Source organism: Lipophrys pholis (genome assembly GCF_963383615.2).
Source record: "Lipophrys pholis genome assembly, chromosome: 8".
Taxonomy (NCBI): Eukaryota; Metazoa; Chordata; class Actinopteri; order Blenniiformes; family Blenniidae; genus Lipophrys; species Lipophrys pholis.
Window position 1 is genome coordinate 13,043,837 of NC_137630.1, and position 22,095 is coordinate 13,065,931.

At 44.0% G+C, this 22,095-nt stretch overlaps 3 protein-coding genes across 7 annotated transcripts in view; 2 read left to right on the forward strand and 1 right to left on the reverse strand.

Moving 5' to 3' along the window:
- Positions 1 to 1,202: 1,202 nt before the first annotated feature.
- On the forward strand, positions 1,203 to 7,641 carry cUnh1orf174 (chromosome Un C1orf174 homolog). Of its 4 annotated transcripts, XM_080469620.1 has the most exons (5): positions 1,203 to 1,361; positions 1,434 to 1,608; positions 4,204 to 4,275; positions 4,856 to 5,224; positions 5,974 to 7,641. In XM_080469620.1, exons 2-5 carry the CDS (start codon positions 1,597 to 1,599, stop codon positions 6,103 to 6,105), a joined length of 585 nt encoding a protein of 194 aa, XP_080325746.1. In that variant the 5' UTR covers positions 1,203 to 1,361; positions 1,434 to 1,596; the 3' UTR covers positions 6,106 to 7,641. The 4 variants fall into 4 exon arrangements, with proteins under 4 accessions (XP_080325746.1, XP_080325748.1, XP_080325747.1 ...); XM_080469621.1 differs by lacking the exons at positions 1,203 to 1,361; positions 1,434 to 1,608 and adding an exon at positions 3,606 to 3,864; XM_080469619.1 differs by lacking the exons at positions 1,203 to 1,361; positions 1,434 to 1,608 and adding an exon at positions 3,606 to 3,792.
- dffb (DNA fragmentation factor, beta polypeptide (caspase-activated DNase)) lies at positions 6,739 to 11,808 on the reverse strand. 2 transcript variants are annotated; one of them, XM_080469617.1, is made up of 7 exons: positions 11,460 to 11,808; positions 10,491 to 10,617; positions 10,186 to 10,371; positions 9,613 to 9,692; positions 8,896 to 9,063; positions 7,999 to 8,099; positions 6,739 to 7,903 (listed from the first exon to the last, which is right to left on the reverse strand). In XM_080469617.1, the coding sequence occupies exons 1-7, from the start codon at positions 11,580 to 11,582 to the stop codon at positions 7,681 to 7,683; spliced, it is 1,008 nt and encodes a 335-aa protein (XP_080325743.1). In that variant the 5' UTR covers positions 11,583 to 11,808; the 3' UTR covers positions 6,739 to 7,680. The 2 variants fall into 2 exon arrangements, with proteins under 2 accessions (XP_080325743.1, XP_080325742.1); XM_080469616.1 differs by having other exon boundaries at positions 6,739 to 8,099; positions 11,460 to 11,771.
- A 235-nt stretch (positions 11,809 to 12,043) lies between these two features.
- The window catches only part of nphp4 (nephronophthisis 4), a 195,970-nt gene continuing 185,918 nt past the window's right edge, over positions 12,044 to 22,095 (forward strand). Inside the window, exons 1-2 of the mRNA XM_080470227.1 lie at positions 12,044 to 12,338; positions 12,631 to 12,768. Of these exons, the coding sequence (XP_080326353.1) occupies positions 12,159 to 12,338; positions 12,631 to 12,768 (318 nt within the window). The 5' untranslated portion in view covers positions 12,044 to 12,158. The remainder of the gene's footprint in view (positions 12,339 to 12,630; positions 12,769 to 22,095) is intronic.

Consider the following 22,095-nt stretch of genomic DNA (forward strand, 5'->3'; position numbering starts at 1 on the left):
ACCTTTATTTTAATAAAGTTGTTTTTAAGCCCTTTAACTCACATTGGAACTGAGACTGAGTTGAAAATTGCTCCTTGAAATTAATTGCAGATTCATTTTTGAAGTGATGCAGTGAAGAGCTTTTCCCGCTCATGTAGGAATTTATTATTTCTATGTTGGATGCGTATAGTGAGTCCGTTGTTTGCGAAGGTACCCAGCATGACGTGTGATGACATAATATTTGTGGGTGATTTGGGATTGCTATATCACCCACAAAAAGCAAAGTCAAGTTGGTCCAATGAAAAGGACGAGAGTGTGTGGGAGAGAATGTGAGAGGTTTCAAAGTAATCGCTTAAGATTAAGATTATTATCCGCTTGCATTAATGTATTTATTTTATTTCTTTATAAAACACCATGAATTACCTTGTGTCTGAATGATGCTCTATAAACACATTTGCCTTGCCTTTTATTCACTATAAGATGCCTTAAAATTGGAATGAATGATTCAGTCCATGTTTATTGGACCTATCAGTCCCACTGGAGAAGTACTCCAGAGGAAAAAGCCTTTAGTTGAAATTCTGTATACCTTTGTAATACATATATATTTATTTAAATTTTGTACAACATAAACATATACGAATTTCAAGAAAAGTATCTGTAAATAAATACATAATTTGGTTTGGATTGTTCACACAAGAATATATAACAACATATTAGAATTATCCACTGATATCAGAGAATTGCATTTCTATTCTATTCGATCAGGCGAACAGGAGAGAGGGCAGATACAAAGAGCTATGTCGCCCCCTGGAGGACGTTTAGAGAACTGCAGCAGAGCTCTCACTGTGTCCTCAAACGACCCCTAAGATCAGGCTTCTCAAACACACCAATGTAAAAGCAGATGTGTGCAAAATGTAATAAAAAATAATAATGTAGTAATATGAATTAAAAAAGGGAAGCCCTATGTTAGTGTGCTTGGGGAAGCTATAATAAAAGAGATAAGAAACAAAGAAGTGATGGGTGACCTATTTGCAAACACATTTGCATTTTTATTCCTTCTTGTTTCCGAGAGAAAAAGAGGAATTGTGTGCCGACGAAGCGTGGGGACGGCGGGGAGTGTCCTGACGCTGTGCCCGCAGCTCGGAGGACGTTTACCGGACACGTCCACCTCTTTGCCCGCCGCTCGGAGCACTTCCCCCGGACTCACACACACACACACACACACACACACACACACACACACACACACACACACACACACACACACACACACACACACACACACACACACACACACACACACACACTGTAACCTTAACCTATCGCGCGGAGGACGCCCCTCCACCACGCGACTTCCTCCCCCAACAGCCCGCGGCTCGGAGGTACCTCCCCCCCACCCGGACTCTTCCACCACCACACACGCTGTAACCTCCGGCTGAACCTCCCTCTCGCAGGCAGGAAACGCTCCGCGGCGGCCCGGAGCAGCGACCAGACCAAGCCCCCCACCAACGCATCGGGATATATCGGCAGTCTTCTCCTCGCGCCGCTCGGAGCCTACTCCGCTTCCAAACGCGTACCACCTCGTGATTAACCTCGGATTTAATCCCGCGCCGCTCAATGATCCACACGGTGAGTGAGTGAACCAGCCGGCGGCTCGTCAATGAACTGGTGTAGCTGGGAGCTAGTGGCGTTAGCACGGGGGAGCTGGGGGACGTGAGGCGGTTCTTATCGTCAGTGTGGCGACAGACGAGGCTCGGGTGGTTGTTTTTTTTTTTTTTTTTTTTTTTTCTTCTTTCCTCTTCCCCCGATGTGGGGCTCGTTTCTCAGACCCGAGACTCGTCCGGAGCGGCCGCTTCATTCACCCGCACCGCCCGGTGATTTTCACCGCTGAAAGCTAAGGTAGCACCGGGAATGCCTTAAACGGCTCAAACGATTCATTCCCGCTGGCCGCAATGTCGGACACACCGACCCAATGTTGTTCATGTGAGAGGGAAGACGATTATCTGCAGGGTTTGGGGAGGTTGTGGGGAGTTTGGTTATGGGGGGGAAACAAGCCCCCCCCCCCCCCCCCCCCCCATCCACTTGGGTCAAGTGGTCTGGTCTCCTTCAAAGTGGAAATAACTCAAGATTATTCTCAATAATCTGGCCCTACAGATGGTTTAGGTCTGTTTTGAAATGTCCACATGCGGTTTGGAGATTCCGGGTGTCTTAAATCGTCCCAAGTCCTTCGAGGAGAGGATAATCTGTGTCTCCAGTTTAAAGAACACAGCTCTGTTTATTATTAATCCGAGTGATGACCAAAGACCAACTTGTCTGGAGTTTAACTGTAAATTCATCTGTTCGTGGGGAAAGTCACCTTCTTTTTAACCTTTTCTATAAAACTAACCATTGCCAGTTAATAACGCTTCTCTTTTCTGATAACCCCCCCCCCCCCCCCCCAAACAAAAGCAGATTATTTTGGCAGAACACGAGCACCACGTGGTGATTATGCTGCAACAGTAGAGTTGTGGAGCCTTTTTTCGTCTGTTTAGAAGCTTATTAGTTGTGAAATGCATTCGAACTTTGGTCAATTTTATGCCTTCTGACATTTTTTTTTATTGCATATAAATAACAATCAGTTCGGTTTTTTTTAAAGACTAAAAAGTCACAATGTCTTGAAATATTCTTTAACAAACTGAGTATTAAAATGAAAATAGCTCAATAAGTGCTTTTTAAGGGATTAAGGGATTTTTCTTTCCTGAAGGTGAAATTAAATGGATTAACATTACATATTCATCCTATTGTGACTTCGAAAGTGTATTTTGGTGGAAAACTACCACATCTTAAGCGACAGAGGTAGAATACAAAAAAACAACTTAAGACTTCATTATCATTCCTACCATGTGACCATGATGGAATAAAATATTATTCTCAGTGTAAACAACAAAGTAGGCAAAAAATAATTATAATTATGTATTAAAAGTTATACACGGTGAATACACTAAGAAATATACCAAAAAGACAATTTTATCAATCATTTAGACACAAATCAATTGAAATACATGGAAATGAAACTGTTATTACTGTAAAAAATGTTATTCTGCCATTTGACTTACTATTTAATGTTACCTAGATTTACATGGGACTAGGATTGATCTCAAAGCAAAGCGGCGCAGGTCAAGTGGAGTTTGGTGGTAGATTTTGTGCAACGGATTTCATTGGTGAATGCCAACGTTGTTGCGCAAACACATTTATTTACATGTGGACTAGAAAGGAACCACCGCAGCAAAACCATCTTTAGTAAAAACACAGTTCGAACCATTGCACCAACTATGAAAATGTTATGTAACTGCTTGATAAACAGTCTAAAAATAAACCTGAACCATGTGTTGAGCACGCACCGCTCTCCTGCTGAGCTCAATCATAAAGAAGGATTTACTAAAACTCATAATTAACCTGAAAACAAATATGACCAGTTTTTAAAACATGTCCACAAACTCCTAACCCGTTGACTTTAACACAGAGGTGTGCAGGTGTGTTGGGGTTGTGCCTGCACACTTCCATTTATCTCCTCCGTGGTGCCACTTTTCACGTTTCTCTGAAATCCTTTTATGTTCCAATAAATCCTGGACTCCTCCTCCTCCTCCGCCGCAGCGACATAGTTTCTGGTGAAGCGTGTAAGATTTGGAGGTCCTGCCACATCTGTCATAAGATTGTTTTACGTTGCTACAGAGCAGGTCCGCTTACAACAAATCACTTGTGGGAAGTTCAGAGAATAGTCGAGACGCCGTCTTGAATGTGGAAATGGAAATCACATTGATTTCTGCAGCAAAGGTCAGACAAAGCTGGGACTCTTAAGCACAATGTTTTTAAATCCTCTTCCTCGAGCACCGCCCAATTAATCTGGCAAGTACACAGACCAAATATTTAGAGTTTAGTTTCTGTCGGGAATTTCTGCTCTAAACTCAAACAAGATCCTGGTGATTATCTAACTCGCATGGAAACACAGATAGAAAAAGAACACGTCATCGCTTTGTTTGTATCCAACTGGAAAAATGCATTTGAGCAAATATGTGTCTTGAACTGGATTTTTAAGAACTGAACTCTTGTTTGGTATAGAAGCAGGGTATGAGCTCGGCAGTGAGTCTGCTGGGATTGTGACGGCTGCCTCCCTGCTGACTCGGACACACTCTTCCACTCAGTGATCACGAGGCATTAAACACACCACATGACGCTGCTTTGCAGATGGAGGACCAACTTGATAACGTGAAGCCCAGAAAGAGGAGGAACAACTCCGAGGCCAGAAGCTCCAGGAAGGTTGGTGTCGCCTGTTTTTGCGCAAAACCAAGCAGGGAATTCAGACGGGAGCTGACGTACTAACACGGATCCAGTGTTTCACGTTGAACCGGAAAATGAAAACGTTACGTGCGGCCAGCACATTTCTGATGAATTTGTTTTGAGTCTGTCTGCTGCTCGCTCGCTAATGACTATTATCTTCTCCATGTTTTTGGTTTTTCACCAAAGTTCCATTTGCTTCGACTGGCAAGTCTTTCAGGTTTTTTTTTTGTTTTTTTTACAGAAGCGGTTCGCCGAAGTCGCGGCACGCTGTTCCTGAGTTTTTCTGCACGTTTTGTTGTGCTTTTTGTGTTCGTGCTCCCAACGGCGAATAGTAATGTTTGTGCCTTTTAACCGTCACTGGACCATCATCTGGGTCACGTACCGAGACACATTTCTTCTTACAGACAGCGAACCTGAGTTGCGCCCGTACGACAGGGAGGAGCTTGCATGTTTACACTGTACTGTTCCCTCCCTGCATGGATGGATGGCCGTAGTACAGAAACACAGCAGACGTGTTGCGACTCCCTTCTCAGGCGTGCTTGTTGACTCTCTGCCCCAGGCGTCTGCGGCGGGGAGGTGCGTGAGGAGCCCGAAGAGGCACTCGGCGGCGGAGAGCTCCTCGGCGGCGGACGGCTGCAGGAGATCGGCCGACCCGCTGGAGAGGATCTCCCGGATCAGCTGCGAGTGCCACCTGTCCGCCGGGAGGAGGAGGTGCTCGGCGTCGCCGGAGCTGGGAGGCCGCGAGGGGAAGGAGAACGAGCTGAGAGCGGTGCCGGATGGAGACGGGGGCAACGGCGACGCGGGGGACAAGCGGGAGCCCGAGCGCATGGACTGTGACGAGAGGGGGAGGGTCGTCTTCTTCCCCGACGACGACAGCAATGAGATTCTCCCAGTGGAGCAGTTCTTTGGAAACCTGGACACTCTACAGGTGAGGCGCTCTGGTTGGATTCAGGCGGTTCTCATCGGTTTCTGGTTTTTAGATGAAATGTTGAAGCGTCTGAGCTGCGGCCATCTTAAGCTTTGTGTGTTAAACGCACTTTTTAGTTCACTTCCCGATCACCTTTGCACACTTACTTCCTCACAGTCGCCCTCATGACACCGACATGTAATGCCTCTGTGGCGCCTTCTCTCTTTTTAGTTCATAATTCACGGGAAACGTGAGAAATCCTCTGCGTTGGTGAGAGACGCAGCCTGTAGTGGGATGTTTTCAGCACTGCTGACATGCAAGGCAGAGCTGTGAGTCCGTGGCAGTTTGGGGCAATCCTGTTTGAAAAGAAGACGATGAAGTCATTTTGACACAATCCCAAGACCCCAAATATGCTATAAATTTTTTTTAATATTTAGCACTAAGAAGTTATTTAGACAATCGGAGGATTTTGTGGACCGCCGTTCTGTCGGCGAAGCCGCTTTTCTTCCTGACTTATAGACACAAACACGAGGGGGAAAGATGATTTTCTCTTTCCAACCAGCCACTGAATTGGTTCTTTGTGGACGCCACAGGAACGTTGCATAAACTCCGGGTGACATTTGCGTTAAGATCTGCCTGAAGTTCACGTTGCTTGATCGAGTCATTAATGTAAGGCAATCATTGTGACGGCCGAAGTCAAGCGGCAGCATGGGAAACTTTACGTGCCTTTATCGCTGATCAGTCCTTTAAAAGTCCTTTCTCCCCATCAGGACTTTCCTCAGAGATCGGCGGCGGCGGCGGCGTGTCCCAGCAGCCACCGGGAGCACAGGCGCCGACACTACTACGCCCCCGAGGACAGCGACGAAGAGGAGGCGGTGCGAGGCGACGGGGCGGACACTTAAGAGGAGAACCGCGCCGGACGCAAAAAAAACTGACTCCCAAACTCCACGTCCAAGACTTTTGTTCTCAGTCTTCAGCTGAACTGAACCCGGAGTTGAGGTGATGAATGTCCGTGATGTGAGCGCCTTGCCAACGGCCTTGCAGACCAGCCAGCCTAAACGCGGGGAAATTTCCCCGCAAGCCACAACCGAGAAGCCCCAGCGTCAAAGAAACCGTCCGAAGTGACCACTTTCCATCCGCCGAGGACCAAGACAATGCACGTCAATGCCAAAGGGTTTCCTTCCTTCACCACCGTACCGGTGGGTGCCAGGACTGCAGTGTAACGGTCCGGAGTGAAAGACGGCCTCCCGTGAGCACACTGGCGTGTCAGTTCAATTTATTTATTGCTGAATATGGTTCTGATAGAAGTGGTCTTACCTGGTGGGTGTGCAGATGACAGCACTTTAAACCTAACCTGTCCATGCTTCAGAGGGCAGCTTTGCAGATTGAGATTCGCCGTGTGAGATGCCAAAGAGTGCTGGATTAGAGTTACTACCTATACAAGAGCTAATCTCCCACCACAGTTTGTGAAAACAAAATCCACATGTATATTGACACAGCAGCAGCAGTTTTGAAGGATGGAGCTCACGCCAAAGAGCGGTTCGGAACACAGTTTAATGTCATTGTTTAAAGAGGAATGTCACGTCGGCAGTTTTTCTGCATAAGAGTCATATTTCACCAAGTGTCAACACAGCTTTGTGTCTTCAGGCTGTTGTTTGTTGTTTTGTTTTTTGCAGCAGCATATGTATAAAATAGATTGCGTATAAAAATGGACCATATATCTCACCTGTCAGTCAGTGACGGAGCCGCAGAGGGGTGAGCGAGATAAGTCCCGCCCACTCTTCCACCTTGAATTAAGAGATGGAGTCCATCACTCGGCGGCTTCCAGTCCCGACACAACAGATCTGATTGGTTCAAACAGCGGATTAATACTACCATCCGACCTGAGACTGAGTTCTAACCACTAGTTCCATCTTTATACGCAGCCTGTGGTTTTTCTTTCCGGCAGCTTTTCAAACAAACAAGTCCTGTATATATACGTAATCCATGCAGCTCATCTTGCCTGCTCAGATTCTTAATTGGCGGTTCTTTGAAATCACCAGTGAATAACTTAAAAAGTCTGACTTTATAAATGTAATCCTGCCATCTAACCTAGAGGGTAATACAGTAATTGCACTAGCTAACTGTAGTATGTTTGTATATAGCCGAGAGTTTTGACCATCGATTAATATTTTTGCATTTTAAAGAGATTCTCACTGCCTTATTTAAACATACATCTTCATATTCTATGCAACGTTTCGAGAGAACAGACGCATCGTTTTTCATTAATTTGTTCTCTGTCCATTTCCGTGCCAACAAATGCAGGAAGAAAAAAAACAAAAAATCATTTTTCATGATTGAAGTCGAATCATTTATAAAAAATATCTATACATGTACAAGAAGTGGCTCGTAAAGCAGATTATCGTGATGTGTTTGAAATTAAAAACGACAAGTGAGGTAAAAATGTGACGTGGACTTTTGTGTTTGAAGTCCACGTGCTAAGTGCGGCGTCTCTTGGGTTTCGATTGGCCCGCCTCCCGGGAGAAGATTCTCTCCTCGCTGCACAAGAGGCCGTGCGCTTCCTTCTTGTGGCAGACGACGTGAACCAGCTTGAGGTTTTCCCTGGTGAACAGCAGCTGGTAGAAGTAGTCCAGGTTGATGCTCTTGGGGTGCTGCAACGCACGCAGCAAGGTGGGAATGATGGCCCGTTTCTTCTCGATCCTGCTCCGGGGGGGGGGGGGGGGGGGGGGCGGGCAGAAGAAAGTGTTAAAAGCAGAAATGTCTTGCGTAACGTTCCACAGTGTCTTTCAGCCGACCTGTGGTCCAGGTTCCAGGTGCTGAACATGATCCTGCCCTCTCGGCTGCCGTACGGGTTGATGGAGTGAAGAGACCGACACGCCGTCTCGTCAAACGCTCCCTGAAGGAGGCCATTACAAAAAGATGAGGAGGAGGGGGAAAGTTGGTGAAGATAATGTAACTCCTCAAATTGGTTAAATGATCTTGGACTAAAAACTACAACGGACGTCAAAACTACCAAACAATCATTTTAAGGATTTTAACCTCGAAATCCTCTGAATCAATGGGCCACATAGAGCCTAATTTTATCCTGAGTGAGACAACCCGGTAAAATAGTGCCACAATAACCTTTCAATTTAAGTTTCTCGTTAAGGTGCAGAGGATATATGACTACAAACGTAACATAAAAGGCAATTTTAATGATCCGGCCAATTTTAATGATCCCTTCTGGTGCAAAATCCAGTGAAATGTCAAAAAAGAACTAAACTTCTATAACTGTCGCATTATGCATGTGAGGCGTCGGCTCGGGTTTCTGTGTTTGGTGTCCGCTACTGTGAAGAAATGTGTTTTTAAAAAAAAAAACGTTTTTATTCGAACTTTTTACAATTTGCTTGGTGCTTTTCAGGCTGAATTCCAGCCTCTTGTACGGTTTTTGCTCACGGGTAAAATATTTCCTTTTCAATGACGGTGTGAGGTTACACATTTTAACTGTTCACCATATTTAATTACTTTTCATATTGCAAGTCGATGCATGACAATTCAAAAAGAGTTGCATCTTCGAGAAGTTCCCCTGGTCCAGTGTTGTTACATCACACTGTCAAAACTCGACCAACAGTCGTGTGAACGGGTCGGGCGTCAAGGTCCCAGCCGGACGGCGCCGACTGACCTTTTGAACCCCTCCCGTGTCTGCGGCCTACCTGGCAGGTGAACCACCCCTCCCGGGTGCAGAGGCGCTCCGACTCCTGTTCAGTCCGGTCGAAGTAGCCGCCATTGTAGTTTGCGTCCTTCAACATTTCTGTGAAATCCGCTTTCAGTTGCTCGGCCCTGACTTTCGCTACCTCTGCACTACTGGTGGCCTCGCACACCTGAGAACGCACAAGAGGCACGGTCATTTATCTTTACAATATTAGGCCAGTTTCTTAAGTGAGGATTCATAAAATGACTTGATTGTCACAGCTCGTGAGTTTTTATATTCTATTTATTGTCCTGACTATTTTTCTGGGGGGCTTTAATCCCTGTAACAACCCAATAATGTAATAACTTGTCAATAATCTAATAAGTTAGCACATTAAAGAATAACATTTAAAAAATGTCCCTCTTCTCTGGGATTTAGAAAGTATTTGTATTCTACCGGTATTTTAAAAAACCCTTTATATATATATATATATATATAATTCCTGTTAATTTTTTACAGAATAATTTAGTTTCTCATTCAAAACTACAAGCTGAAAGATGTGATGTATCTGTGTCCATCACCACATAAAGCAGTGTATCAATAAAGCTGAAAAATGTATATGTTTGTACTTTCACATTGCCTACTTCACCTAAAGAAGCTGAATCTGTAATTTAACCCAAAAATCCGTTCACATAGCTTCTTCTTCGGTAAAGTATCTGAGTACTTATCGAGTACTTACCGCTTTCAAGTAGCTTCGTATCCTGCTTTGACAGTTGGACTTCATGTAGGCAGACTTGGTCTTGAATCGATCATTAACACCTGAAATTAGAGGCAACAAATTCATTCAACGGGAGGTTTTAACTTTAATATCCAACTCACGTTTGAGCGCTGGTCACCAGAACAAAATTGACTCTCGTGTACTTGTGTTCTTCCACTAACTAATGCTTGTGTTTAGCCTGACATGTCGAAATAAGACCAGTTCCACCGCTGAGACAACGTACATAACACCACCCTGTCATCAGGTGCGTGAAGCAGTTCCTGGTATTTTACACATGAGCTAAAAATGTACATCCGTCTGACCTGCTATATTATGAGTCACTGTATTTAACGCTGATCGGCAGAGCTGCAAAAGATTTTCACTTCCCTCCCCCTGTTCACCCCTTTGCTGTCGTGTCTGACAGGATGTGTTTGCATACTTCTCGTGACTGCTAGATCATTCAATAACTCAAAAACGTTCTTCTTCTTTTTATTTTTTTTTCTGAAATCTGTTCTGATCCCATTCCTCCTCACAGATTGACATTGTACTTTGTACCTGTAAACCAGTCCTGGTCGTCCTCTCGGCTCTCCAGCTCCGACCTGTCGTCCAGGTTCCGCACCAGGTCGCTCAGGATTTTACGCCTCTTTGAAGATTTCTCTTCAAAGAGCAGATCCCTCGCTGCGTCGATCAGTCTGTCCGCATGGCGGTCTGCGTTCAGGAGCTGGCCGATGTCACACACAACTGGAAGGAGACACACACACACACACACACAAGGTCGTTAGGATCAGTCGGCAACGCTATCGAGAAGGGGAACGCTTGTCTTCATTTCTGCTGTGTGTGTCTGAGGTGGATTCCTGTACCTCTGCTCCACGTCTGGCCTGGAGACAGAAGCACCAGTTCGGTGTTGTCGTCCAGAGTCGAGAAGAACGCCTCCGTCACCACTGTCCCGTCCTCATACAAACAAACCTGAGCACCAGTGGGGGGCACCTATAACAACCAAACACACATCAGATGTTTATGCGCAGGTTAAGACGATTCCCCCTTTTTTTTCTTTTTAAAACTTAGTTATATGTTTGACTCCTTGATAAGAAACAAGTCTTTTTATGTGAAATTGCATGTTCTCTCTGGTAATACGTGGATTTCCAGCAAATACTCCACTTTCCTCCCACAGTCCCAAAACATGCACAAGAGGTTAATCGGAGACTCTGTAAGGACTGTCGATGTGAACGTGAGTCCGTGTGGTCGTCTGCCTCTCTTTGTTTGCCCCGTGATGCACTCTTGACCTGTCCAGGATGTGTCCTGCCTTCACCCATAATTCGCTGGGATCAGCTCCAGCACCTTGAGGACGTTTCGACGCCCTTATACTTTTTTGTTCTCTAAATAAAAGATACATGTGTAGTACAGTCTTCAGTTGAAATGATCTACAATGAGCCCCAAAATGTCTTTCCTGGTGATGTGATGAAAGACGCACACTGTGAGTGAATAAGCAACATTTCTCTGATGCTTTGGGTCAAAAGTATACTACACTTAAAGACGTGTTTCACATGATCAAGTCATAGTCCACGACAGTGCAGATAAAGACAGTGACAAGGAAACTATTCAATGAGTTTCTTCAGTTTGTGCTGAAGATCCTGTGTCTTACATGGCTTTTTTTTGCTTTCTCTGAGCCTCTGCATTTAATCCAAACAGATACAACCTGCTGTCTCTTGTCAATACGTCTCTGCATGTAATGGATCACCTGGATCGATCGCATTGAACAAAACAAGCAGCTTTTTGCTTCTCTAATACCTCCGAACAGCGACTCTACGATGTTTTCACACGCGGCTCACCTGCAGAAATTCGCAGCCCTTTTTCAGCAGCTCCTTCAAATTTTTCACAGCCACTCCATATTTTTTGCTTTCACCAAAACTTCTAATTTTAAAAGGTTTACTCTTGCGGAAAAGCCAGGACATTTTTTCTGTTTGTACGGCTTCCTCTCTTCTCTTCCGCTCTGGGTGGCAAGGGGCAGTGGGGGCGTGCTGCTGCCCCCTGCTGGTCCTCGTAAAATCCAACCCGTGTCCGCAATCATTGTCCGTGCACTTAATGTAAATATTTTAAAAAGATTTTGTTTGTTTGCATGTTTGTTTTGTTTTTGTCGTCCTGTGTGACACGCATTTGGAAAGACCGGACCTACATAGTAACGTGAGCATTGCCATAGCAACTGACGCAGCAGAGAGGAAAGTACCAAATCAAGGGGGTGTTCGATCATATATAGCAGTCTTAAAATGTAGCACAAGCGTTTAGTTCTTTAACATATGATTATTAAGAAAGAGTTCTTTACGAACATGTATTTTAATGCTAGTTTTTTATTCGTAGTACTGCTTTAAATTTCCGTAGAATAACTTGCACATTTGGCACCTTCCCCGGGGATTGCGTCGTAAAATCCTATTTCAATATGGCGGCCTCGGGTTTGAAAATCTAAACTGGTAGGGAATGATACTATCTACTGTTTTATTCCAGCCGTGCCCTCTATTTCGGCGTTTTTTGGCATGGTGAAAACAGAAGACGGCGCGTCCAGCATGGCGGGCGGCTGGGGAGAGGTGTTTGAGAGAAACAGGCTGGTTCCTCCGCCCAGTCAGACCGTCCGTCAGGCTGTGGAGAACCACTTGAACCGGACCCAGGGCTTCCAGCTCAGCCTTCACCGGGTCACTGCAGCTCACCTCCCGCAGGTGATCACCAGCTGGTCACACACATGGAGGTCATGGCAGCGAGTCCATATAACCCTGCAGTTTTCATATTTTTGCAAGCTTTACTTCACTGATTTTGTGCGGTCATTGTGTGCCATCGAAATCAAAGCACTCATATTATTGAACCTTACATGGTATATTTTATATATCTTATCTTTTCCTCTTCAAACAAAAGTGTTTTTTTTTTTTTAAGGAAGTTAGACATTGTTAATCTCGGGGCTTTAAAGGTTGGCAAATGAGATTTCAGATGCATGTCTGCCTTGTTCACCTACAGGAGATTTCTGCTGGGGAACAAACTGTGACCTTTCAGCTGCGAGTGACACTATTCGAGAGAAATCACCAGTACTTCTTCGGCAAAACATGGAAAAGCTCACCACAGAAGATGAAGAACAACAAGATTTCCTTCAATGAGGTACAACTTACACTGGATTGAGTCCGGACACGGAGTAGTGACTCACCGAGTGTCTCATGCTGCCCTGATATGCAGTGGATTGATGATTGTATAGTGAAATCATCGCTCATTCAGGCATGTATTCCGTTCATTCCACTCAGACATTACTTAATTAAAACCAGTCAACTACCTTGAAATTAGGAGCCATGATTAGACTGCTTGGCTGCCGGTCTAGACACAGCAACGTTTAATTAAATAAGAGGTGCTTCCTGCTTCCATTTAATTTTTCTTTAAGTCAAATTGAAGAAGCGCACAGAAGTGTTACAGGAAAACTTTGAGAACCCACACCCCAGAGAGTGAAAGAGTTCACATATTTCAAAAATAAATGCAGTGATCTAAATGGAAAAACCTCATATTATTGTCATCCAGGAACATAGCAGGTCTACTACTTGTTTTATAGATTGCCTACTCAAACTCATTGTGGCTCTCATTTTCACGGTGTAAATGGTGTAAGAAAAAAAACCCAGTCCAAATGGTTGATTCAGATGTTACTTGGCCTTATTGCAGACGTGACCACTCAAACCGTTGGCAGAAAGTTGCATGGAACAACACAAAACGGTTACTTTTCATGTGAAATCAGAAGTGTCATAGCCTTTTTTTTAGACCAGTGATCTATTGGTCACTATTCCCTCAGATCATGGCCCGGGTAGGAATTCTGCACATACACATTTATCCTATGTTGTGTGGTCAATGCAAGTAGTACATTTCACTTGTGGTATTGGAAGAATAAGGGCGGGGGCAGGCAATAGCTTGAGCTGTGATGTAACCTGGCACGGCCAGTGTGTCAACCACAGCAGCCATACAAGTGGAAAATGACTTGCGTCAAAGCATTTCACTGTCATTAACCTCTGTCGCTCACTGTAGCCAAGCATCTGTCATGCTGCTTGTGCTGGAATATTATGGAGAATCAAAGTGGAAGCAGTGTGAAGTCCACACGCTGTAAACATGCCTTTTCTGGATCCAGCGTGGCAGCTGGCATTTGTAGATGAGATTTAATCAACTCATGTAAGAGTAAACCGAGGTTGGAACAGTCTGATTATAGGAGTGTTGAGAAAAGGCCTCATGAAACATTTATAATTAGCTTAGTAATAATTTGCACTTAAATTATTTTTGCGTGGTCTCAAATTACTGGCATTGTAGCACAATGTCCTCTCGGTGCGTTTTACATTTTTTCAGCTCAGTCTTGTCAGAACTGGAGCTGTTTGCACAACAGACAAATCGGTTGACTCTCAGGCAAAGCAAGCTTGTGTGCTCACAGCTGCAGCTCAAGTGGACAATAACACGTCTCCTGCTGTAACAGGGATTCAAAATGTAATTATTGCAAGTTCAGCAGCCCGATTAAGGCTGGATTAAAATGAAAAACTCAGCACACAGGCAACCATAAAGCCCAAAATGCTTCATTTTACAAGTTAGAGTGTTTCACTCCTGCAAATTTCTGGTTGGTTATTGGTCGTCGTCAGTGATGATCAGGGGGATATTGCTGTGCTAAAGACTTGTCTAATCAGTTTACATTTTCAGGTATTGTAAAACCATCCCGTTCTGCTGCAAGCATCTCTATATTAGGGATTCAGTGTGTGGGATTGAGTGACATGGATATAGCAGAAAACAGACTGCTCCCTTCCTCATCCTCTTCGCTCCCTTTAAGCCTTTATGACAGGGATTTCAATCAGACAGACGGTTGGCCAATACTGGCCTGCAAGGTTTTATTTAGAGTAAAAGACTTAAGACAACACTGACCCCAAAGATTTGTGATGCAGTGGTGAAAGTGAGATAACTTATAGCTTCGGAAAGTAGCATGGGAATCACACGCATGCAGATTGCTGCTGCAGGCCTTGACCAACATTAACATGAAGAGAAACGCTGCGGATCTGACGTGTTTTAGCGGATTTGCAAATTAAACCACAACAAAAAGTCATATATGCATTTTTTTCAGTACAGGGAAAAAAAAAATTCGAAATTTTAACCAGCCAGAAAAAGAGGGTATGTTTCTAATGTATTTTGCACGAGGATGCATAGTAAAACATAACATCACGTTGAAAATGCACATCAGTTTCTTAAGAATAAGATAATTTATTATAGAATATATCTCACTAAATGCTGTCTCAACCCTTGATTTCCTACCTAGTGCCAATTATTATAACTGTAATGGAGACAAACTAGAATGACACTTTAGGTGTAACAGATATTACAGTTGTGGACTATATTAGGGCCGACAAATATAAAGCCCGTGGGCCTAAACTGGCCCGCAAGAGTTCTCCAATCCGGCCTTTGAAACCACCAAAGAAATTGTAAGAATTGCAAAGAAAGCCTCAACTTTTTAACACAATTTTGTTAAGAGTAATAAACATGAAACAACACTGAGACTTTTGGACCAGAAAGTATCACAGGCTTAATGTCAAGACTGGAGTCATTTTTGGGACTAATTGTGAAACAGTTAGGGAAAAACATAGACTTTTTCTAAACCTATACTCGGCGCCTCATTTAAGAGATGTTTTGTTCCCAACAGTCGCTGATGACGACGTTGTATCATATGAAAAACGGGGCGGTTTGGTTGAAGCTCTGTGAATTTCCACAATTAAGATTTCACGTCACTACAAACAGAGGCTTAGACAAATTGAATCCAATGAGGCTTACTCGTGAACATAATGAATACTTAGCCTGACACTTTAATGCCCATCGTACTCATTAGGTGATCGAACAAGTAAATGCACAATTATTTAATGAGGTTAAAAATTGCTTTGCTGCAGCTGTAAATACACGTTGCTGTTTTTTTTCTTCTTCTCCACTGACAAAATCACTTTGGACTGAAGTGCTTGTTGTTGCGAGCCTGAAGCGCAGCTCCTCTTGTGATGTGATAATTCTACTTAAGTTTCCTCGTGTCATCACTTTACGCACCATTTCGGTGCTTATATGCCGATTGTCCCGCTGAAAGCGGTGCGCGCCGGCTACATTATATTGACAAACAGTCGGCCATTAGGACATCGGTCCTATATGGTTTGTCTGTGGTTATTGTGTGCACTTGCTGTGGCATTTATTGTAATTTAACGCACTCTTTAGGGAGTGGTAATCTCCGTGCTCCTCTGAACAGACAAATGAAAAGAGTTGAGTGTTTATTGACTGAGGATCGGATTTGTAGTTTTGCTTTCACCGCTGAGTTAGTGCAGGTGCAGTCAGAAGAGGGAGTTGCACAGAAAGACTGCTGCCTCACTTTGCCTGCACTCTTTTCTTTTTTTCCCCCCTTTTTTTTTTGCCAACAACTGAGTCTTTTCTTCTCTGTAATCATCATTAGACAAAGGGAACAAAGCAACAATTTTTTTTGATATCAAATGATGCTGTGAGAGATGTACTCTTTGAAAGTCATGCTTTGATGATGAAATTTCCAATTACCTATTGAAAATGCTAAAGAGAATGCCGTAACAATGAAGGACTTGAGATACAAAAGATAAAATATTCGACACTGATATTGAAATGCGCCGCGAGCCGGATTATCTTCATCGTATCCATGTGGTTGGAAATAAGTGCTTTTGTTAAGTTCGGCGCTGTGTGGACTGCGCCCATGCAGCTCGAGAGGCGGGGGTGGTGGGGGCTCGTTGCATGCACGTACAGTCGGCGCGCTCAAGCAACTCTTCATTTTCTGTGTGCAGGCTGGGGCTCTTGTCAGCGTACGTAGTCCCATTTTCCAAGCCTTCAGTGGTTGATGCCGTTGACTGGGTGTCAGGTACCGATGCACCGCTTGAATATACCGCGCATGTCATTTCTGATCTGGAAACGGTGTGTTTGAGAAGCCGAAAGTCAACCTTCAATCTAGCTGCTGTCTGAGGGCGTTATGCGTGCGGTTGGAAGAAAGTGAGGAAGCTCGGACAGAATGCATGTGTGTGAACGAGAGGGTGGCAGGTGAGTTCAGGTACATTCAGCGCAACGGACGGTGTGGAAAAGAAATTAAGAAAAAAGAAGAGTGCAAACAGGATGGAGTGAGTGAGTGTGATGTGTGACAGAAGGGTTGCAGCAAAAGTGAAAAGGAATCAATAATCTCAGTTTGATCAGTAACTTTTGTTGAAAAGTGTGAGACATCCATCCATCCATCCATCCATCCATCCATCCATCCATCCATCCGCCATTTGACTGCATATATTTGTAATTTCTTTCTAAATGTACTTTCTCATGGCAGTTTCGGAGTTTTGCATTGCCTTGAGTCATTTTCCTTCTTAAATGTAAAATACCAGCAACATAACAGGAGAAAATAACACCGTAAAAATATCCAAAAATGTGAATCAAGTAACTGATCAAACATTTCTCATCAGAGACTGGATATTTGAGGATGCCAACAAGAGCTGTAGTGAATACAGATGAAAACGAAGTGAAGAACAAGGAGTTCCGCTGTGGTTCTTTTGGGTCTCAACAATTGTCTGTTTGTTTATTTAATTGGTTATCTGACGAATAACAACAATAAGCACATCCAGAGAGTCGTATTTATTCATTGTGGTCCTTGCGCAATTGCTAGACCAAGATTTATCTTCTGATAAAGTTTTACTTGGTCACATTTTTTGTTTCTCCTTTTGAGAGCATGCACGGGGAGTTCTGAGGAAATCAGTCCACTGCGCCTCAGAATGACAGCGCCATCCATCCATCTTATACATTGACTTATCTAACCAGTCCATCACAGGGGCCTCACACGACTGACAGTCATAAAAGGTCACGTTCACAAAATAACATCAGACCTTGGACTTGATTTGTGGTAACTTCTTTTCTCTGTGATAATCAGCTGCAGAGGACCGTGTCCTCTTACGTCGAGTTGTGGAAGTCGCACCCCTGTGCAGTAGAACCGGCATATTTGAGACTTTGCCTCCGTCCCAAATCCCTTGTGTCAACACGTGATCTCAGACGCGAGCCTGTTTTGTTCAGAAATATTTGAAGTGGGGGAAGAGGAACAAGGAGTCCTGCGACAGACGCTCTGACCTCCTCGGGTTCCCCCGAGAAGTGGCGAGTTCTCTTGTATCCTTGGAGCAACCCACCTGTGCAAAGCTGCACTTTGTGCTGGAAGAAAACTGTTTGGACCCGCGCCTGAGGGGAGGAGGACTTACAGACTAAAGTGAAGCTTTTGCCTTTTCTGTGTTCATCCTTCGTCCTTGCAATAATGTATTCCCTTTCAGGTGGAAACGATGTCCACCGGCTCAATGCGCTCTCTTTTACTTTGGTCATACATAACTGCTCAGTTGCTAATGGAAGGCTGGCCACATCTTGCAGTCTGAACTTTGACTACGTTAAGTTTTTTTTTTTGTGTGTGTGTGTGCGTGTGTGTGAAGGGGCCATCATTAGTGAAGTAGAAAATCTATCCCTGTGAAGTGTGGAGAAATCCAGCCCTATGTTTACCATCTCTTCCAAGTCATTTTGTTATTTCTGAGCAGATCTCTGGGAAGCAGCTGGATGTCTCTCTTCTCTCCGAGTCAAACATCTGAAGGTCTCTGTACATCCTGGTTGGAGGCCGGTCACCCACTGTTTTATGATCGTGTCAGAGCAATGTGGAGCTCCTCAGTAGCTTCCCATTTTGAAGCTGCCGCCCCTGCTTACTGTGTGCACTGCTCTACAAGATGTTTTGAGAATCTCCTGTAACGGGAAGAATACCGCGAGCTGTGGCTGGCTGATAAATGCAGACTGTTGCATAAGTCTTTGTACAGGGACACACCAATGAGTCACAGCCACGGCACATTCTGATATCCACTCTTGTCACCATCTGTTTTCTCCACTTTCCCCTGCTCGATGTTTTTTTGGATCGAACAATCTCTGGAAGCGCGTGGCCTTATACTCTGATCCAGCGAAACAGTCGTACCCTGTATAGAAAAGACCTCTCTTGGAAGCCCAATAAGCATCCAAATCCCATTATCCATCCAGTGTAATAATATCAAGCACAACACATCCTATCAGGATGATAAAGTGGGCCTGGCTCTCTCTGTGTCGTACGGTGAGATCTGCACCAGCCTTTTTTTCTCAATGTGTTATTAGATTTGGCCTGATGCACTCGCATTCATGCTGGTGTTTATGAATGGAGAATTGCTCTTTGATATCCAAATAATCTGAGAAGAGAGGAGGAAGTGGGGTTCTCTCCTAAGTTACAGGAGCGCAGTGGAAATTGCAACCCAGCCCCCCCCCCCCCCTCTCTCTCAGTCGTCCATGATGGATTGGTTTTAATATTGGGTGAAAAGCAAAGATGCACAGTGATTAAAAGGGGATGGGGCAGAGAGCTTGGACTAAATGTGTTTTCTAGCTTTGTGTGCACCTTGTCTGCATGGCACCCGAGCAATGGCGCTGTCATTTGCTTTGTGTGTCAGTCTGTTTTTGCAAGTAGTTTTTTTTTTTTTTTTTTAAGGTGTCAAAGTCCAATTTATCAGGATGGCTTGTTGAAAGCCTTAGTGATTATTTGTTTCATAGCTTGTAAAATATTTTCCAGGATTTTTAAATGGTCCATTTTCTTCTGATCACAAACAAACACGTTTGCCCGTTGGTAAAACTTCCTTAAACACCTTTTCTTTTTTTTTTTTGTTGGTGACGTCATGGACCGTTTTTTGGTTTTATAGGAAAAAAAAAAGAGCCAGCTCTAAATCGGTATGTCTTTTAACAGCCATATTACACTCACAATTCCCAACCAATTGTTGTTCTGAAAACATGACTTCAGATTGTTCAGATTCTTCTTCTCTGGGGTCACTCTCCAGAGGCAGTGAAAGCAGTGGCCGACAGAGGGCAATGTTGCGCTGCAGAAATACAGGCACAAGGAGTCCAGAGACTGGAGGAGGCAAAGCGAAGCGTGCATCTTTCTGCATTGTCTCTGAGTGTGATCACTTCATTTGAACTCCCTGCCTTCACAGGGAGCCAGCGGTTTCTTCTCATATGTGCAACATTATCAGGCCGACAGCTGGGCTTCGGGAGGAAAGGCCAAGCTTTGTTCGTGTCCGTGCAACCTCTGTTTTTCTAGGTCCCCATTTTGGCAATGCCGAACTGGGAACAAGACACACACACACACACACAGAACACCATTTTTTCCCCCTGTTCTTTGCTCCCTTTAATAATCTTATCCACATGTTCAAGCCGAGCCAGCTAAAATCTAAAAGACCCCCACAGCAGGGCGGACCGTTATGTGTTGGATCCCTACAGTGTGATTAAAAACAATATGCTTCACCAGCACGCACGCACACACAGCTTTACGACATGACTTCAAAGAATCTCGGAGCAAAAGAAGATTTGTCGATGGGAAAGTATTCCAACATCAGTCGTGCAGCTCTTCCACTTTTGTTTCTTGAATGTTTGTACTCTGAAGAACAACCCAGTTTCAAAGAGATGAATCCCATACGGTTCAAACCTAAGCTGGGAGTAATGAACACACGGCAGCCTTCACCGCGGCACGAGTTTCTGTTTCTTACAGCATACAGTGGCCTGCCAAATTTAAGCTGTCAGTGTTGTAACAAAGCTACAGTTAAAACCCTCATCCCTCCTTCTTTCGCCTCGCTCTCTCTAAAAGCAGAGACGTACTCCAGAAGGGCTGGCGCAGCCGAAGAACAACTTGTCTTTGAAGTGTGCTGTGGTTGTTGTTGTTGTTGTTGTTGTTGTTGTTGCTGTTGCTTTGCGTTGCGCACGGTGGTTCGCAGTCCACCACGTATGATTGCACACATGATTCACAGACTATTCAACCGTGGACATTTGGCTGTCACACAGGAGGAAGCTCTGCCCTTTTCCCTTGTGTTTAGGTAGAAGGTGAGATGGCCGCACGCTGGTGTCGACGTTTCTGAGAGGCCATGACGGGATAAATGATGCTCCTTCCTGTTGATTTTTGGAAGCAAACGGATGTAATGGTGGGGACCGGCTGATACAACCTGAAACATTCAGTTCCTCTGGGATTATTCAGTGTGAATCATTGTCCTCCCCATTAAGGATTTCACAGCTGATTCTTGGAGTAAAGATGTCAGGAGTTTTGATGTTCAAATAACAAGTAGTCAACCTTTTTTTTTTTTTTTTTTTCCTGCTATTGATGTATTTTGTTGTATTTGTATGTTAAGTCGCTCTTTGATGGCGTTGAGAACTCAACAGATGTTTTTATGGACAAATAGATGCTTTTTTGCAACAGATACTCAAATCAAAACCAAAAAAGTCATTGAATGTGTGAATGGATTAAAATCTGCAAATACCTTTTAAATTAACGGCAACATGTATTGGGCTTTTAATTCTCAGCATCTTCTCACTGTCCTCTAGGGGAATAGGTATAATTGATGCCATCATCTATATTTCATTGGTCCTCATCCATAATTCTGTAAATAATAGAAGGACATGTGGTAAAGGCAATTAAAGAGTCGCTTGTCGTGAAACAACTGTTGCTTCACGCTCCGCACTGACGTTAGCCCACTCTCTTTAGCCCACACATTTTTAACCGCTGTTCACCATAACGACAGTCCATAGATTGCAAACGGTGTAGTCGCGCCGATTAACAGACGTCGAGATGGGAGGAATGGTAATTGAGCAGCAGGAAGTCCGAGAAAGCCCGACCATGTGAATGAACGGGGGTTGAGATGCTGATGGAGGACACTTCAGCTCAAACATGGTGGCAACTGGTGCCAACCTGTTGGTGCTTAACATAGATATTTCCATCAGATGTAATTAACGGTTGAGTGGAAATCGTGACATTGTTTTCATTAAGCAGATGTCCACCCACACAGGTGATTTCTTCATATTAAGTACCGTCTTCTAGCGGCAGATACAACTTCCAGACTTTTGACTTGTAATGGGGAATAACCTTTATGTGCTTTCTATCTTAACGATCACTGAAAGTAACACTGTGGCTGATGAGTACTTGGCTCATTTGCTAGTATTAGACCCAAAGTGTTTGTTCACCGATGCCTTTTTTATAATCTGTAATCCCCAATCAATGACCTTAGAATTGTATTGAACATTGATGGATGGATCATTTTTAGTGTTAAAGTTGTAGCTGAACATCTTTTTGTTGTTGTTGACCATGTTACCTTACAAATAAAGTGTCACAAAAAATGTTTTTATACAACTTATTTTAAGTTGACTGAAAGCCACCGGAAGAAATAATATTCACAAATGTTCACATTTCTGTCCCCCACTGCACTCCACATTAACCACACAGCACACCAGCCCAAAACCGATCCGCCCACCACCACCAGCAACAACTCCCATGAGCTGTTTTCTTTTGACAGCATGTCTTTCAAGTCTGATATCAGATTTGTCCACATTGATATGATTATCTTGTTTTATTAATCCCTGTGCTGATGATCGTCCCTT